The sequence below is a fragment of the Martes martes genome, assembly GCF_963455335.1.
Source record: "Martes martes genome assembly, chromosome: 10".
In the NCBI taxonomy this organism is placed as follows: Eukaryota; Metazoa; Chordata; class Mammalia; order Carnivora; family Mustelidae; genus Martes; species Martes martes.
In genome coordinates this window covers 61,451,768-61,472,097 of record NC_137898.1, presented here as the reverse complement: position 1 = coordinate 61,472,097, position 20,330 = coordinate 61,451,768, and the positions used below count along the sequence as shown (strand labels likewise).

The 20,330-nt window shown below is 37.2% G+C and overlaps 1 protein-coding gene across 1 annotated transcript in view; it reads right to left on the bottom strand.

The window, feature by feature from the left end:
- The window catches only part of UVRAG (UV radiation resistance associated), a 301,274-nt gene that overhangs the window by 116,525 nt on the left and 164,419 nt on the right, over positions 1 to 20,330 (bottom strand). Inside the window, exons 9-11 of the mRNA XM_080817446.1 lie at positions 10,489 to 10,573; positions 8,614 to 8,701; positions 7,211 to 7,271 (exon numbers count right to left, since the gene is read on the bottom strand). Coding sequence (XP_080673572.1) covers positions 7,211 to 7,271; positions 8,614 to 8,701; positions 10,489 to 10,573 — 234 coding nt within the window. The remainder of the gene's footprint in view (positions 1 to 7,210; positions 7,272 to 8,613; positions 8,702 to 10,488; positions 10,574 to 20,330) is intronic.

Genomic DNA, 20,330 nt, shown 5'->3' with positions numbered 1-20,330 from the left:
AAAAACTATTGCTCAGTAATTACTGTGATGAGATTAACATTCCATATATATATCTTAAGAAAGAGCTCTTAGTACACTCAAATATCCAGTACTTTCTCTCCTTCCCGGCTTTTTTTTTTTAAAAGGCAGAGATACTACCTAGTCTAGCATACGATGTGAACATTAGTTCCGGAGGTTTAATCATAATGCATTATATGAACACTGTATATTTTATTCATTAACAACTTTATAATCAATATAGTTGTACAATTGTACAAATTAAGTCTAAGGTGAAGTAAAAAAGCATGATGTATCCTTATGGGGTATGTTCTCAATATCCATAAAGATAGTGTTGCATAAATAAGACTGCGAAATTTGAAACAGGAATAGGGAAGAAAAATATTTTAAACAGTAAAAGTAAAATGTCAAAACCCACAGATACTATATATCCTATTTATGCAATTTAGGTGGAAGCAACTTTGGGGAAAAAAATGTATGTGCCCTACAGTCAAACATAAGCATTTATCTTTTAAGAAGTCACAGATAATTACATTTTAAACTCATCATCTAGATTTCTGCTACTACCTACCAAATGATAACAATCACCAGGTACTCAGAACAGAGTAATATAACAAAACGTTTTAAGCCTGCCCCAGGAGGAAAAAAAAGTAACTGTTTGGTACACTGTATTCCCAAAATACTTTTAAAAGTTCACATATACACACTCTGAAAGATTTAACACATAATCTAGACTATCTCTGGCTAGAGAAAAGCGGAAATAATTGAGATATCTTTGGCTTGAGTGTTTCCTGATTTCTAAGGGTACCTAAACTTCAATTACTAGAAATGTTTTTCAAATTCTTTTTAATACTTACACTTATTATCTAAGGACTACCTTCTTGTAGGAACAGCCCTACGTGATCTATTCACCAGTTCGTTCTCCACCACTGACCAATGTGGCAGATTCTTGGTTTCTTTATAGTACAATTAAACACTATAAAAACAGGTAACTTTCATTGTGTACTTCTCTTCTGCCTAGAACTGACTATAGTACTTTATGACAATCATTAATTTATCAACAATTACTAAACTGGGCACCTTTTTATATGCTATTTTGTTCATTTCATAGGTGAAGAAACTAAGGGTCAAAGAAGTTAAGGATCTGTCTCAAGTACTCCAGAACTACAATAGAGGTTGGCCTGACAACACCACCTCCATCCTTAAGCACTTGACCATACTCTCTCAGAAGTTTAGTGTGGAACACATAACAATTTCTTAACTTGGGAACCTAGACTGTACCAAGCAGATGACACACACATACTACCTCAGTTCCTTCACACTTTTCTTGTAAGGGCAAAGAATACAGAGTTCCCAGTGACTTGTACTGTGCTAGACTGAGAATGGGCTTCTCACACTGTTTGATGTTCTCTCAAACCAAACTGATAGGAAGGAAAGAAGGAAGGAACGAACGAACGAACAGTATTCATTTCAACTGACTATTCAGTCATGCCCTAACTGACAAGAATCCTAATCGTTCTTAGAGACCATGTCCTCTTGCCCCAGTCCCACCCAAGTACCTTGAGTACTATAATGCTTTACTTTTTTTGAAGTCTGTATATCACACCACCTTAGAGACTGAAATTATATTACACTACACTATAAATTCACCACAGTTTAATCATCATATATAATGTTAGAGCTAGGAGAAACCTTAGAAATCACTGAGTCTGATGCTATCAATTTGGAGATGAGACAAATGATTTAGGTGGTATAAGTGACTTGCTCAGAACCATAAAGGTAAAATCCATGAGTTATTGGAATAAGACAGAGGATTATATATACACCTGTGCCCTCCAAAATACCTCTATCCCTGGAGTCAGAGCCAGGACAGGAGTTTCATCACAGGTCACTGACTCCTGCGTCTCCTGCTTTCCATAAAGGATAGGGCTTATGGGATTTGAAATATTCCTATCAGTAAAAGGACTTGGTCTCTAAGAACCTTCTTTTAGAAGGGAGAGGAGAAGAAGAAGTAGATGATTTACAGTAATGAAGGATAATGCTGCACTAAGTTTGCACTTTCCTATATGTGCTTCACACTAAGCTTTTCCTTTCCTATGTGGCCAGAGAGAAAAGAATTTGCAAACTTCTGGAAAGCAGGAGAAGGCCTCTTAGTTAGCCTTCCAAACGGGTCTAAATGCAAACTATGAGTGCTTAAAAAAAACCCTATCCAATGCTAAACATGCAAGCACCTACATTTTTCCATATTTCTAAAAGCATAATACTAAGGAATTGAGTTTGCAAATCTTAAGACCATGTCCACATATCTACTAAAAGAACAAAAACTAGTCTTCTAACATCATCTCTCTTCAATGACCCAAACAATTTTGCTTAAATTTAAGATAAAAAGGCACCTCTAAAGAAGCCTACACATGGAAGTAAAAATCCGAACAGAAACAGCAAAACCCGGAAACTGGATAATACTGGAAATCAGTTTTGATTCTGGTTATTTGCACTCACCATTGTTTCCACAAGACTCCCTGCTCCACCTATTAAAAGCCCCAGGTTGTTTCCCATTCCAGGCCACAGTGCTTAGGCACAGCCTCACTGTTAAACACCATGGTGTTGGATTTCCAATATTGAAGCTTTATATTAAAAAGCATTTTAAAGGACCACGGGTGAGGCATTACAGGGCCCAAGGGTATTCCAATACCCTCAAAAGGAAAACCACCTCCTGGTAGGGAAGTCACTTTCATCACCCCAAGACCACTGAACCTCCAGTGGGAAAATGTGAGCTCATGTGGTTAATTATGGCTATTGCTGGCCACGAACCTCAGATGTCACTTTCTGTTGCCAATCACTTCAGCTAAAAAACCAAAAGGTTTAAGGTTTCCAGCATTCCAAGATCTAAAAGACTTTCTACCTGCCAAAGCCAAAACCTGGCTCTCTGGGGTGTGCTTTTCCAGTAAGCATTAATGACGTCCCTAACACCTAATGCAGAGCAGAGGTTTGTGTTCCTTATGCTGCTCTGGGGGTGAGAAAGGTTACAGATGATAGGTTTGTTGGTGAGAAGAATTTGGGGGGGAGTGGAAGGATTCAGGGAGGAACAGGAATAAACTGTAAGACTCAGGTATATGAAAAAGATTCTAATTTAAACAGTGTTTTCGGGGGCTTAAAAACTAAACAAAAATCTGCAGTTTCCTCCTAATAATAATTTCTGATTTGCTTTTTAAATGTAGGATAGTTATTGAGAGCAGCAGCTTTCATGTAATTTTTATGATAATAAATACCATCAACCCACAATGGCCATGACAATATTAAAAATTAATTCAAATGTCCCTTTGACTTATATGTTGGACAAACTATTAATATTCAAATGCATCCAAGTACAATAAGTGATCTAAAGGCTCTTACCATCCTGCCTTCCCAATCACTGAGGCAGCTGATTTGTTAAGGAACCAAGCACCCACTGATCCAGACAGGACAAAATATTTAAGACTCTAATCACTGCCACAGCATCTATGGAATCATTCCATGTTCTCAATGAGACACTGTTTGACATATGGTCTCTCCTTTCCAAGAAATCATGCCTGCATAAAGGGATACAGACACAGAAGGAAATCTGGGTCTCATTACCACAAAAGGCTCTTGTGTTATGGATTACTTAAAAACACACACAAACAATTTTTTTTACGAGAAATGTCTCAGTCAATGGAACTCAAATGAATACCCTTCAGCAGACAACTTTCTCCCATCATGTCCAGGCCTCTTTGGCAAACTCTACCAGTAACTTACCCATTTTAAAAAAGCACAATAAAGGTTGGGCGACTATGGTAGAGTTTCCCAGACAGTGTCAACCCAAGCAATGGAAAGTCTGTCCCAGCAAAGTCTCGTGAATATCACAGAATAACCAGTGTGATATATATATATATATATATATATATATATATATGTATATATATATATACATATATATATATATATATATATATATCTAGAGAAGGACCGAGAATGCAGCTGTTACAAAACACTAAAAAGTTGTCAGAAGTTTGGAAGAGGTTTTATTCAAAACAAGGACACAAACTGCATCATGACAGAAATAATATGAATCTTAAAATCAGGGTGACCAGAAAGCTGACCAGAAATGACTTTAGCTCTGCCACTGGCTAGTATGAGTCTTTGGAAAAATTAATTAATCTCTCTGAGCTTCAATTTTCTTGTCTTAAGAAAATGGAATATAATTCTTTCTCTCACAGAAAGAATTCATTCTCACAGTTGTGAGAATTAAATAAACAAGAAGCACCATGCACGATGTTCCATGTTACCACATTTCTCTACTCGCCCAATCTAAAATGTCCTCTTCCTCTTCTTCCACCAGGGGAATACTATTTTGTCTTTTAAGACACCTCAGGCACCATCTTCTCTGTAAAGGTTTTCCTGCTCCCCTTCTGGTGGCACTGATTATATCCACTTCTTTGAATCTTGTGTCCCCATTATAAACTTCAAAGTGCCTGACACAGAGTATGAAATCAATAAATGTGTCTCAAAGGCTTTGATTACAAGTTTAATGGCCTCACCCTGACTGAAATCTCACTGAGGTAGGAGCGATGCCCTACACCTCTTTGCGTTCTCTCAGCACGTGGCCCCACAGGTGACACCCACGAGGCACTCAGTGAGTTGAGTATATGGAAGTGCCTCGCAGAATGCTAACATAAGATTTTAAAGTCTAACACCACCACATGTGCTTCTTAAAATTTCTGATTGCTAGGCCTCATAGGGATTGACTGGGGCCTTAGAGTAAAACTGCCCGTTTGTTTCATTTTATCTCCCATTTCATTTTTCAGCAACTGCACTAAAAAGCTAAGCTAATTTTTTAAAGGGTAGGAAAAATATATTCAGTTTGGTGGACATACTAAGAATAAAGAACTAATGAAAGCTATGAAAAACTGGGAAACAAAACAATTCATATAAAACAAAAATAGAATCAAGAAACATCTCAGAGTAGAGTAAGGTGACCATCACCAATACAGATATCCTGGCTTCCCTTACTGCCTCCCTGCAGATTATTCTGTATTTAGCAGGAAGAGTGACTTCTAAAAACACAAATCAGCTCATGTCATCTCCTTCTTGAAGCCCTTCAGGGTCTCCCCCCTCCACTGAGAATAAAGCATAAACTCCTTACAGTGGCCTCAAGGCCCTATGTCCTCTGAGGTAACTCTTCCCCCTGCGCTCTACTCTTCAATCATACAGGTCTGGTCTTTTCTGTCCTTCCTTCTTTCCCTCCTACTTTCCTTCCTTTACCTCCTCTCTCTTGCAACTAATTTCAACTACATTTATATAAATATCTTGTATGAAAAGTGCTTTCAAATATTACCTCATTCAGATCTCACAATAAATTAGAGATGTGGATATTACCTCATTTTATAGCGAAAAAATTAAGCCGAGAGATTCCATGATTTGTCCAAAATATAGGTCTTTTCTCTCATACCCCTCAACCCTAAATTGTTTTCAGATATGTCAAGCCTATTCCTCCATCATGAACTTTGTGCTTGCTGCCCCCTCTTCTAGGAAAGCTCCTCCCTCAGATACAGCAGAGTTAGTCTTTCAGTCTTTAAATTTTCTGCTAAATGTTTCCCCTCAGGTCTTCTTTGACTGCTTTATCTAAAGTAGGTTCCCCTATTGTCTATGATAGCATATTCCTTCTTATTTATTGGCTGTCTCTCTTAATAGATATTATGCTCTACGAAAGGAGAGAACATATTTGTGTTTTCTATTATTATATCCTCAAAACCCAGCAGTGCCTGGCATATCGGTGTGCTCAATTAATATTTTCCAATTAATGAATGCTTTGTATCCCTGGAACAGGGCTCAAGGTATTTAATAAGGTTTGCTGAACGAACAAATGAGGAAAAAGATGTGCTATGACCTTCAGGACGTCATAACCTTGCCCAAAATTAACAATGAAGCACATTTGTATGACATAAAGAGATTGGAACATTTTATAATGGAAACCAAACAAATTCCAGCTAGATCATTACCTAGCTTTGTGGTCTTGAGCAAGTCACTAAATAGCTCATTTATACGTTGTAATATGAAATTATACCACTATCCTTATAGGTTTCCTTTGTTTTTGTGAGGATTAAAGATTAGGCAAATGTCATGCTTTTACAGATCTAATCTGCACAACAATAATGCAGAACTGGTAAGGACATGAATCAATATGTTCATACTATTGATTAGGAAATCAACTCAAAGTATGGATGGCTTGTTCCAAACTACATGGTTTCTAGAAAGAGAACCAGGACTTTAACATAGGTTTTCCCATTCCTGTTTTATCACTCATATTATGTCCCAACTACTTCTTGTAAGGGCTGTTGTAAAGGCCAAAGGAGGTAACAAATTAGTCTCAAATGTTAAATGACCAAAAGTAACATTTTCTTTATTGGGAAATGGAAGAAAGTCTGAAACAAAACTAGAATGCCCTTTTTAAATAACTTCTTCCCAAATAGATAATACACCACCTTCGGGAATAATCTATGAAGCTATTTAGTAGGCCTCAAATCTCTGTATAGGCTAAGGGAAAAGAACCCACTCTGCTAACAATTAAAAAAAAAAAAAAAAAAACAAAAAAACCTCTTTACCAATATGTCAAATAAAATAAGTTCTTTTCTTTGGCCTACTGGTAAAGAGATTAGGAAAATCAAAATACTTTAAATATAGCAATTACTAAGAATCATCGTCTATAATATCTTTAATGTCATTTTTTCTTACTGGAAAGAGGACAAAAATGACAGTATAATAAATGTTGAAACGATGGTAGTGGTTTCATGTTACCAGAAATGTGATTTTCTAAATAACAACAGAACAGATTAGTGTTTGTTATTCTCCCGCTCCCAGAGACAAATTTTTCAGGAAAATCAAATCAAAAGGATAGAGTGATTATTTGTATTCTTAAGAAACCAACTACCTAATTTTCTTAAAGCGCACTTAAAACGATTTTCCTTTAAATTTCAAATAGACAACTTAATAGTTTTTACCCATGATTAGAATTACATATTCTCTTACGTCTCCCATCAGAAAATCTGACTATGTTCTTTCAGCTGGGAAGGGACAGAAGGTCCAAAAACCCTCTGGATAAAGTGCTAGGCAACCAACACTTCAAGAAATCTCTATTTTTCTCTGAAACATACCCAGTTATTATATAAATCATTAGATGCAAAAAGAAATAAAATACCTTGGAAGTCCTCAGAATTGGGCAACTTGACACCACATACAAAGTAATCCTTATGCTCATTCTGTGAATATAACCAAAGAATGAAATTAATTCTTTTTCCATGTAAAGCAAAGAAACCCTAAGTCAAATCTCGAAGAATTCAGTAGGTCAGTGTTAACTCAAAGACAATACTGTCCTACACTCAAAATATTATCATAATGATAATATTGTTGAAGCTGGGCGATGAGTATATATAATAATTCATTATACTACTACCTGTACATTTGTATATACTTGAAATTTTCAATAATATAAACACTTAAAACATCATGTCCAAGCAAAAAGCCATGTAAAATTTTTATTACAAAAATATCCCTTGATCAATTCATAATTATAAATGAAGATTTTTAAGTGGAATTAATAAGATTCTGTGAGCAACCTAAAATCCTATTAGCTTTCCTCTCAGAAAATCAGTCTTTTAAATTGTTTTTCATTAAAAAGAAAATAAAACCTTCAAATTTAGTGATCTGGCTCTCTAAAAAAGAATTCTCATCATTTTAATTTTAGTGAAGTTTTATTTTTCACATTTACTCTAAGAAACTAGTTTCAAAACCTTCACATCCTGACAGTTACCCCAGGAATTTCTTAAGTGTACTAATACAAATTAATTACCAGTTATATTTTTAAAGCAGTACACATACAATTCTGCATGTATGTGTCAGAATTGATGGTAGTTGATAATCTGGCTGAGTAAAAAAGATCTTAAAGAGACCAGAAGTTATTTGGCATTCTTTCAGAGGAAGCTGAGTACATTCCACCACCAAACTGATAAAAAAAAACAAATGGTAGAACCTAACATGCACCCACTTTTTAAATAGATATTAGCTTCTGAATGAATCATGACAGAGCATGTGATTAAGACTGGAACAATGAGTTTATTATTTCCTTTTTTAAATAATTTTTTCCTCTTTTTTTTATTAATTATTTTCATTAACATATAATGTATTATTTGTCCCAGGGGTACAGGCCTGTGAATTCGTCAGGCTTACACACTTCACAGCACTCACCATATCACATACCCTCCCCAATGTCCATAACCCAACCACCCTCTCCACAGACTTCCCCTCCCCCCCAGCAATCCTCAGTTTGTTTTGTGAAATTAGGAGTCTCATGGTTTGTCTCCCTCCCAATCCCATCTTGTTTCATTTTTTTCCTTTCCTACCCCATGGATAAAGAAGGTGTGGTATATATATACAATGGAATATTATGCAGCCATCAAAAGAAATGAAATCTTGCCATTTGCAACAAGGTGGATGGAACTAGAGGGTTTTATGCTGAGCAATGAGTTTTTTCATTGAGAAAACATTTCAAACATAAACCATCTTTAAAAAAATGTTTTTCTTGCCAGAAAATTTGAAACTTACCAAATCAATAGGATAAATGTAGGAAAGTTCAGATAGTAATTGCCTGCAACGAATTGTCAACTGAGCATTAGTCTTCAGAAAGAGTTCCCTGATGAGGAAAGATAAAAAGCAAATTTGTTAAAAAAAAAAAAAAAGTTTTCATGCCTGTTAACATTTATTTCCACATAACTGATATGGAGGAATATTAAATGGCCTGCAGTAGGCCACAGAAACTCAGAAGTAGTCAAGAATAATAGCTAACATGACTCCTGACCTATCTCTAAATAGTATAAATCAAGATAAAATATACTGAGGCCTATTGTGTCTGTCTAACACCAGGCTAAGAAATGTAAAGGGTAAAAATAATCATTGACAGAGCACCTAACACTCTATGTCAGGAGCTTTAAAAATGGCTTTAATCATTACAACTCAATTAGGTTGATATCATTACATCCATTTTACAAACAAAGATACAAAATTTAGAGAGGGTCAGTAAGTAGACTAGGGTCTTGTTTAATCTGAGGCCAATCTGATTTCTGATTCTTTTAAGGAAGTCTTCTCTTTTTCACTCATAGCTACCTCAAAAAATAGCCTGCTGCCATATTCAGAAAATAAAAGAATAAAAAGAACAAGCAGTAAGTTGTGGCAAGAGATGTACCTCTTCTCTTGAACTAAAGACATAAGACCAAGAGATAAAACATCTATAGGATAAATTAACCTGCTCAACTGTGTTAGCGATTTAAGAAAAAGAGAGACTCAGAAAAACTGTAGGTCACAGTGGAATGTAAAAGTAGTAGGAAACGCAAGGAGTACTAAAGACCTAAAGGGATCTAGTCCTGTTTTCCTTGTGATCAGGACAAAGTAACTTCCCAGAGCCTTGCCTTCCTATCTGCAAATTGAGAAGATCAGACCAGATGATCTCCACGGTTCTTTCCAGGTCTAACATTCTTGAATGCTCAACTGCTAAGGTTTCTTGAAGAAAAATGTAGGATGAGATGGCTTTCCAGAAAAAGTGAGTGAACATGAGCAAAAGAACAGAGGTGGCATCAAATTAAGCATGTGCTGGAAAAAAATAAAGAGAAAAACTATTAGCATCTGTTAACTGAATGCTGTGGAGGACTGAAATTAGCTACAGTTGTATAGTGCCGATTTATTGAAGGTTATTTGAAAATTAAGCAAAATAATCACCATGACTTCTTAAGAGGAAAAAAAAATATGGTAAACCTAGTATTTTAACAGGAGAGGTCTGGAGTGCCTGGGTGGCTCAGTCGGTTAAGCATCTGCCTTCAGCTCAGATCATGATCCCAGGGTTCTGGGATCAAGCCTGGCATTAGGCTCCCTGTTCGATGGGGAGTCTGCTTCTCCCTCTCGCTCTGCCTCTCTGCCTGCTCATGTGCGCTCTCTCTCTCTCTCTCTTAAATAAATAAATAAAATCGCAAAAAAATAAAAATAAAATAGAGGAGAGGTCTGGTAAGCAACATGGAGGATGAACTGGAAAGACAGACTGATGTTAGATAAGCTAGGAGCTGTGACAGTAATCCCAACGGACTAACACTAAACAGGAGTAAGTCTGAAGAAATGACTGAAGAAAATAAGCTACCCTACCGTAGAAGATGGGAAGAGGAGAAGATTCAGACATTAAGTCATGGTGCTGTGGCCTTAAACACTAGAAAAACAATGTTCGCGTTTCTGATTACGACTATACACTAGGAACTCCTGTAACGGCTACAACACTGAGTAGACACTTCATAAATATTCGTTGAATAAATTAATGTGGCACTGATGTGTGCGGAATGTAGGTTAATACCAGCAGCTTTCAAAGAATGCTACTTTTCCAAATCCCATCCTCAAAGCAAACCCAACACTCTTAACCATTATTCTCAGGGCCATGTTTACCTTTTCGCAGTACACTCCTTCCTCAATTCATTCAGGGATTCCTTCTGGAGTTGAAGCTTGAGGTGCTCAGCTGAAAACGCACTTCCTAGAGACAGAGGAAGACAATTCCCGACGTAATACTGCAGATAGGACTGCTTACCAATAAACCAAAAAGGCAGAGCCCTTTCCCTGACTGTGAAGGAATAGGGTTCGGAGGCAAAGTAAGCTGGGTATAGAGGTCTTCTGGAGGATTCACTGGAAAAAACCTCCCAACTTGTTCAATTTGACACAAGTCTGGCCTCTAGCAGGAATCAAAGAATGAGAGTCTCTGCCTCCAGATTTCTGGATTGCTGACCAAGAAACCCTGATGAGATTTCAAAATTCAGATGACTTTGTTTTAAAAGAAAGTTGCTGTGGACTCTAGGTGTTCCTGCTTATTCACTGAAGGTCCATCAATTGTAATAAACAGACCTTTCTGGTGAGGGATGTTGCTAATGGGGGAGGCTATGCAAGTGTGAGAGTTGGCAATATATGGCAAATCTTTACAACTTCAGCACAATTTTGTTATGAACCTAAAACTGCTCTGAAAAATGAAGTTGATTTTCTAAAAAAGTGGTTAATTTCTTTTCACCTACAGATGCTATACAACATTTCTGAAAGTATAAAAAGTAGAACAGGAAAAATTACTTGCATTTTGACTACTTATTATTAGTTCATAAATATAAGTAGTTTTAGCTACAATCACAGTGTAGGAAATGTATATTCTGATTTTTCCATATTATGTCATAAGCATTTTTACATGTTGACAGATAGTCTGAGTTGTAATGTTTAATGGCTGTGTAAAATTCAACTCCGTGGATGTGAATTATATGAATATTCCACATTTTAACTGATACCCCATATCCCAATCCCATTACGGAACATTTAATTTCCTTTAAGTGTTTGCTTTAGCTCTACACAGAGATTTGTATTTGTTTATATGCCTGATTGTTGTATTTATATCAACTTTTGGAACACACATTTCCATTTATGTGATCATAAAGTCCTTTCACGTCTTCCTATTCTAAGAAATGAGAGCATCTTCTGTCCTTGACAATCCAGACCTGATAACACCAGAAATACTGAGACACAGAAAAACAGTCTTAGATCCAGACACACTAATCTCTGGATCTTACAAAGGGTATTAGTTTCATAAACCGCAATCCAATAGGAAAGGGGGCCTTCAACTAGTCTGCACATCTCCTGCAGGAAGGAACAAGAAGTACATTACTGACCATAATACAGTTAGACCTCCACATAAATTCACCAACCTAAGTAATTTTACCAACATATTTCTCTCTTCTCTCAACTGTATTTAAATGACCCATATGTTGTTAACTTTGCCCCCCAAACAGAACATAATCAAGGAACACCACTTATCTTTTTTAGCCACAGTATAGGTCCTCCCCAAATATTCACCCTCCATGATTTCAGATGACATTCAGGTTGACAACCTCCACCACCCTCCCCATGTATGTGTTGAACAATTATCAAATATTTGAAATTTTCCAGGTATCTATCAGTGATTTCTAGTTTCTTTCTTTTAGTCAGAGACCGTATTATACATCATTTGACTCTTTCGTATTAGCGATAACAACTATGGCCTAACTGAATGTTCCATGTACGCATGAAAAAAGGTATATTTTGCTGGTGTGCATTGGGGTGGTCCACTCTTAATCAGATCAAGTTCGTTAGTAGTGCTGTTAAAATCTTTTCTCCTTACTGATTTTGTCTTCACTTGTTCTATGAACTAGTGAGAGATAAGTGTTGTGGTTTCCAGCTATAAACATAGATTTGGCTATTTCTTCTTTGTTCTACAGTTTTTACTATCTATATACACTGAAGTTCTGTTATACATATTTAGAATTATTATATCTTTTTGTGACTGACTCCTCCACCACAATGTTATTAAAATCTGTCTTTATCACAGGTAATATTCATCGTTCTGAAATCTTTGTCTATTATTAATATAGCCACTTTGGCCTTCTTTTAATCCATATTTGCATGATGTACTATTCCTATTCTTTTGCCTGTAATCAATCAATCTACCTTTATATTAAAAGTGGGTTTCTTATAGATAGCATTTAATTGGGTCTTTTTAAATATAAAATCTGAACAATCTCAGTGTTTTAACTGAGATATTTAGACTGCTTACACTTAATATAATTGATGTTTAGCTTAAAATCTGCCATTTTGCTAATTGTTTTCTGTATGTTCCACCTATTCTTTGCTCCTTGATCTTTTTTTATGCTTTTGGATTGAATATTTTTTACCATTCCCTCTTTCTTCACTACTGGCTATCTTACCTCCATTTTAAATTTTTAGTGGTTGCTCCAGAGTTTACAGTATATAACGTCAATAAATAAGTCCAACTTCAAACACTATTATACTACTTCATGTAGAATATTTAAAAAACTGTAAGTACCATACTCCCAATTCTTTCTTTTCGCACTCTTCACATTCCTCACACATTTTACTTTACACATGTTTTAAATTCCAAAACATTGCTATTTTTGCATTAGAAAATAGTCTTTCAAAATTCTAAATAAGAAAAAATGTGTTTATAATATCTTCGACCATTTCTGGATATCTCATTTTTTGTGTATAGAGCCAAGTTTCTGTCTGTATCATTTTCCTTCTGCTGAAGAATTTCTTTTTCTTTTTCTTTTTTCTTTTAAGATATACTTATTTATTTCAGAGAGAGAGAGGAGAGAATGAGAATGGGAAGGGCAGAGGGAGAAAGAGAATCTCAAGCAGACTGCGTACTGAGCACAGAGCCTGACTTGGGGCTCAATCTCATGACCCTGAGATTATGACCTGAGCTGAAACCAAGTCAGAAGCTTAACCAACTGTGCCACCCAGGTGCCCCAAGAATTTCTTTTAACATTTCGTAAAATATAGGACTGCTGGTAATGAATTATCTTAGTTTTGTCTGAGTCTCTTTGCACTTCAGTTTGGGTAATTTCTATTGATCTATATTCGAGTTCACGTATTCTTTTCCTAGTTGTATCACATTTACTGAAGAGTCTGTCAAAGGCATTCTCCACCTCTGTTACTGTGGTCTTTCTTTACAGCATATCCATTAGACTTGTATATTTTATAGTTTACATCTCTCAGGTGAAATCTACTACCTAGTCATGCTTGTTATCCACCTTGCCACAAAAGCCTGAAGCACATTAATCATAGTTATTTTAAACTCTCTGATGGTCCCAACATCTGAGTCACTGCTGAGGTTTTTTCTTCTCCTGAGTTAATTTCTTCTCATAACAGTTTGTTGGTGGTATTGGGTGGGGGGAGAGATAATGATGGTTTTTTTCATTTTTGCTTTTCCCTGTCTCAAAAATTTTGATTGAATACTCACCATCATGTGCAACAGAGAACACAGGACAACAGAGCAAGAAAAGAGCATACGTCTTCTGCTGTTATGGGAATTGAGTCAATACAATTAGGAACTGGGCTGCATTTGAGTTTTGTGGTTGCTGTTTTGTTGTTACCTTCAGTGTAACACATTCTTCAAATTTCCTCTAACTCCCCCTTACTGGAGGTGGTGATGGTGGTGGAGATGATCTGTGGGAGGCTTTTTCTCAGTGAACCTGTTGCACACTCAGATTTGGGTATTCCATGTGAATCCTCACTGAAACAAGAGCGACTCACTCCTCAAGTGGCACACTGTGGTGGCTCTCCAGCCTGGTTGGGGAGGAGAGCAGAGTTTCTCTTTCATCTTGTTTGAGTTAAACAGACCCTGTGTCCTTAGGTATCAGGGAGGGCTTTCTCAGTCCTTCCCCTAGGGATAGAAGGTTTCTAACAGTCCAGGTGCAACAAGGTTTCTGCCCCACCCTGAAGGGCAATGTTTTCTTTTTTTCTTCCTCCAGTCCTTCACCTGTGCCCAGGGGATTGCAGGGCTTAACAGCTCCTCCTCCAGAGGCTTAATGCTTTTGTTCTGAGAGAAGAGTTGTGCTTTCTAACAACAGTATCCACTCCCGTCCCTCTAGATCTACACCACACCAAGGGAGGCTTTTTACATCTTCTACCCTGTCTCCAATCTTTCTTGTGAATATCCAGTGTAGATTCACACAGAATAAACTATACACAGATGTGAACTGCCTTCTAGTTGCTATATAGTCTTACAGGAGTGCGCACTTAGTGGTTAGCAATTCGTTAAAAATTATGACTAAATTATTTAGCCTTCTTAGACAGTGGCCCAACTTCCCCCTGTGCTCTGCCACTAGTGAGTCAGCCCTCATATCCTGTCTCATCTTTTTTTATGTATCAAGCTCCTTGGTTGACCTGTAATCTTAGTTCTTTATTTAGATTCAAGAAAAGTTGAGCTTGTACATTACCCAGCTCTCTCTTGTTGTCACGGTGGAAATGAAGTTCCTTCTACCTTTTTACATCCTAGGCAGGTGCTAGAAGTTGAATCTGACTCTTTTTATTTTCTGCTCCTTTTGGGTCCACTATTCTGTTTGTTCAACTTGGGCTAGTTTATACTGTTTTCCTCAAATATATGATGACCCTTGGTTTTCCCTTCAAATCCGTGAACAGGGGCGCCTGGGTGGCTCAGTTCAGCTGGTTAAGCCTCTGCCTTTGGCTCAGATCATAATCCGAGGTCCTGGGATGGAGCCCTGAGCTAGGCTCCCTGCTCAACAGGGGGCCTGCTTCTCCCTCTGCCTCTGCCTGCTGCTCTCCCTGCTTTCCATGTACGTGGCTTTCTCTCTCTCTGTCAAATAAATAAATAAAATCTTTTTAAAAATCCATGGACAACCAATTAGACTGATTAGTACAGGCAACTAGTGTAGGTTTCTTTTGAAGCTATAAAGATTTATTTACATGAAAGGCATTTTTCCCAAATGCCAGCTCAGTCTAAGCAGGTAGGTCCTATTGACCATTGGACTTTCCTTCCAAGTATATATGCCATGCTGGAAGAAGGTAGTACCTTTATGTTTAAACCACCACAACTGTCAAGCAAGGAGAACTTCACTTTGGGATTGTGTTACTCTTAGGCATTTCACTTCTAAGTAGAGCTGCCTTTCATGTTTTCCCTCTAGGTCAATTGTAAAAGTCCAGAGCCAGGCTCTGTTCCACCTTCCAATTCCAAACCCTTGTACCATGGGACCTAACTAGGTCAAGAATCCATTATGTTTAGAAAGCAGTTGGAGCAAGTATTATAGGAAGTTACTCCAAATTCACAGAGAAAAGAAAATGAGCTAGTAGGCCCAGCTACCTGAATTATTGCTCCATCATTCCTGATTTCTATACTTGGAAATTCCAAGTTGAAGTCTCTGAGAGTTGTACCAAAAACCTTTTCTATTTGTGTTACGTGTTGCAGTTTTTCTCTTCTCCAGTTTATGCATCAAAACAATCATATCTATGTAGTGTCTTCGAGAACTGTGTCAAAATCTTTGCTATTCCAATGGTACCCTCTGTTATTTTCACCACCACCACTGGTTCATTCTTTTTTTTTTTTTTAATTTATTTATTCATTAGACAGACAGAGATCACAAGTAGGCAGAGAGGCAGGCAGAGAGAGGGGGAAGCAGGCTCCCCGCTGAGCAGAGAGCCTGATGTGGGGCTCGATCCCAGGACCCCGGGATCATGACCTGAGCCGAAGGCAGAGGTTCAACCCACTGAGCCACCCAGGCGCCCCACCACTGGTTCATTCTTTATGCAAGTATCTTTACGATCTATCACTGGGTCCTTGAGAGGGAGAGAGAGAGAGCAAATGCATCTGCTTGGTCTACCATATTCCAAAATTGTTTTCGAAATGTTTGGCCCTTTCCATGTACACACTAACATTCTACTCTGCTAGGAAGATGGCTTCTCTGTTCAGAACTCAAGTCAGATGCTTAATTTTAATAACCAAATGTCAATGCTGTTTGCTGAAAATCTAATAGCTAAAGAATATGAATCTTGCTTCCATCAACAAAACAAAACACAGACTCTTTGGGCTCTCTCTCACCAGAGAGTTTGGTCTCAGACTGGACAATGGCCAGTTCCTGTCAAAATTAAAGTTAAAACCAATAAACTGTCATTCTTCTGGGTTTTCTACATCAAGTCAGATGACCAAAAAGCAATATACTTGAACTATTTTAGTTTCCTTCCCTGCAGAATTGCCTTTTCTGTACTATGATTTATGATGCTGCCCTTCTCAAGGGTTAATAGGTATTTCTTGCTGTAACTTTTGCAAAATTGCAGTTGACTATATTTCATTATGGTATTTAATACACTGCACATAAGAAACTGCATGCTAAATTCCTTTCCGAATTTAGTGCCAATAAATTTTTTTCTCCCTAAAGAACTGATGCACTTCCTTCTAACATGCAGTGGGAAGCAGTAGATTCCTTTTGTAATTCTACACAATTGTCTTGATGGCTAACAAGGTCAGAGCTCATTTTAGTGTTTCAATACAATAGGCAGATCCTACGGGAGGCAGAGTACTATATTGGAAAGCCCCCCGTACTCAGGAAGCAGAAAGATCAGGGTTGAAATCCTACATATGCTACTTTCAGTACTCTAGACAAGTCTCAACTTCTCTGAGTTTCATTTTCCTCGTCTGTAAAATGGGGATTAATTTCACTTTTGTTCAACATTTTCATTCTCTCAACCTGCCCCCATGAAGCTCTGAGTGGGTAGAGAAAATTACACAATCAGTCTGATTGACTCTACTTTAAACATACAAGCACAGAGCCTACCAGGCACACTGTCCAACTATCAATCCTACTCTAATTCCCTCATTAGTGTGCTTTCCCACTCTTGGACCTGACTACTTCACACATTCCCCTCAATCCTTAAACAACCTCTAAATTGAATACAATTGTCTCACCTCGTACCATCCTGAAATAATCAGATTCTTTCACAGTCCTCCCCACTACCTAATATGGAAACCTGCCCCTGTGCCGTTTTCTTAGCCTTCTCCTGTTCAGTGGGTAAGGCAAATAGCTTCATTTATATAAACTCCGAATTCCTTTTCATTCCAACCCATGTCAGTCACACTGCCCTCTTCCTAACAAATTATGTTCCAGCTACAGTGGCCTCTTTTCTGTTCCACAGTCCAAGCCCTTTCCAAGCCTTTTCACTTGCTGTTTCCTCTGTTTTTCCAGCAATTCTTACCTTCAAGGCTGAGCTCCTCAGGCAAACCTTTTCTGAGCAATCTCTGCAGAAACGGTCTCCCACAGTTATCGTCTATCATCATAGCTTGTTTTTAGTACTTGTCACAACCTGATATTTACTTTAGTTGGTTTCTTGTTTCTTGTCTTACCGACTAGGTAAGTATCCAAAATTGGAAGTCTTAATTAAGTCTTCCTTTTTCTCTCTTTACCCCAATATCTGCTTTTCCTCCAGCATTTGTCTTTGTTTAATCATCTGGCCAGTTGTCAAAAATAGAAACTGGAAACCATCCTAAGTCCTTCTCTCCCTCTCTCCTCAAACCCACCAAGCCATTAACAGTAGAGTCTATCATCGAAATATTCCTGGAACCTATATACTCCCTCCTCCCTTTACATTGCCAATCTGTTTTGATTTTAATTATGGAAGGCTTAGATTATTGCAATAACTCCCCAACAGTTCTCTATCCTCAACTCTTCAAAGAGAACTTTCTAAAATATACCTTTAATCCCCATTCTGTATTGTAGTCCTCAATATGGTCCCATCTAGTCTTTGAGAAGTTTGCTTAAGTTATTTCAGTAGATCCCCAGACCTTTCAACAAAAACATTTATGATTAAGGCATTCCTTAACCCTATGGCCTCTCCTATGGACCCTGACTTAAATGTATCCTTAGCTGTAGCTTTACTAGAATTACCTGCAATTCTCTAACCTACCTCTATGCTTCTGTATAAAGTGTTCCCTCTATTTGGGAAGTATTCTTCTAGACTCAACCTAAGGGTCACCTCCTTTACCCGGTGTTGACTTTCAGATACTTACCTTCTGTGCTCCTATAACACCTTCGAAATATCTGTGTCATATACTTATCGCACCTGTCATTACGTTTCTAACATCTTATATGATGCTGGGGTCGTTGTTGGTGTTCCATAAATGATGACTAAAGAGCTTGATGAAGGTACACATGCAAACACATACTCAGTGTTCTTCCTGTTTCCTTTACATGCCTTCTGACCTCTTCTTATCTCTGTGTTGAACCAGCCAATTGCAAAAGTATTCTTTGTAAATGACACATCTAGCTTTTTGGAAGTAGAGAAAAATGATGGCAAGCCAAATGAAAATTCTGTCAGATGGCTTATTTCTGCCCATCTATACCTTCCATTGCAAAAGAGGGAGATTAAAATGGGATAGTTTACCTTCCCTACAATCCAATTAGGATATTACTGGAATAAATCATTATAAATATATGGAAACAATCATTCTGAAAAGAAAATCTGAAGTTTACTCAGGACCCAGATTTGTCCTCCCCATTGCCAAGTTCTCTGCTTTCACATGCTACATACAATGTCAACAGCTCAAAGTAAAGAAACTTTAATAGCATAAGCCCCAGGGAAAAACTGTCCTCAGGTTCAGAAGTTTTTGAAAGGCAGATATTAATAATTTTTAAGGAAGTCTGCTTAGGAATTTCTGTCAGACGGCTATAAAAAAATCAGAACATATACACAGGCTAATAAAATTTAAATTCTGCTATCATTACAAATAAATATATCTTGAATTATAAAGTCAGTAAGGTGATTTTTCAATTTGTGACCTTATGATGGAAGAGGAGAAAACTGTTACAGAATACTTAATAATGTCTTTATAATTTCAAATAGAAATCAACGACCTTTTAATAGAAACTGAAGCCCCAATTTAAATATACTGTGTGATTCTTCTTTTATGAGAAAAGAGCACAATACTTTACAGACCAAAAAGAAGCTAATTACGTAGAACTAGCTACATAGTTCATCTTACTCAAATTTATTACAAAATAAATAACTGGAGTGCCTTGGCGGCTCAGTTGCTAAGCATCTGCCTTCAGCTCAGGTCATGATCCCAGAGTCCTGGGATCAAGCCCTGCATCGGGCTCCCAGCTCAGTAGGAAGCCTGCTTCTCCCTCTCCCACCCACCCCTGCTTGTGTTCCCTCTTTCACTGTCTCTCTCTCTCTGTCAAATAAATAAATAAATAATCTTAAAAAAATAATTTAAAAAAAGAAATTATCACAATTGATGGAAACTCCATATAAAACATTTCTTATTTTGGTAATAAAGGATCAAAACTTTCTATTTACTGAAATTACCAAGAGGATTTTTTCCCTAAATCTAAGCAATGAAATCTGGCATAGCTGACTTCTACACACTACATTACTAAAAGAATGTGCTTGTTTTTGCTCTTGCTTAGCAAAATGAATTGATGATCTTTAAAACAGAAGGTCCTACCACATGGCTTCCCAGTTAATAAACATCTACAGACACATATACACACATAGGGTCAGAGAATCTCTCTCGCTCTCTATTTTTGCACCTTTCATTGCTGGGAAATACATTGTTGGTACCAAACTTGGAAAAATAAAGAGATTTGTAAAAAAGATTAACAGATTCCCCTCCTTTTTGCCAATCTTAACTTTCTGAGGTAAACAGAGTATTAGAGATGTAAGAAATCTGGACTGTATAATTCAAAATTTTTTGTTTGTGAAGAGAAGATAAGACCAAAAAGGTTGAATGATCTGTCTAGGGACAAAATGAGAGAATGGCAGATCTTTAACCCAGACCTCTTAATGAAGTAAGATGTAACCAAATCAAAGACATCTTTGGGGGAAAAAAAATCACTTCACCCACCCTATAATAAAAAGGTATAGAGTAGAACAAAGTTCTTTATCTAACAGTCCACAAGCCAAATGGAAAACTA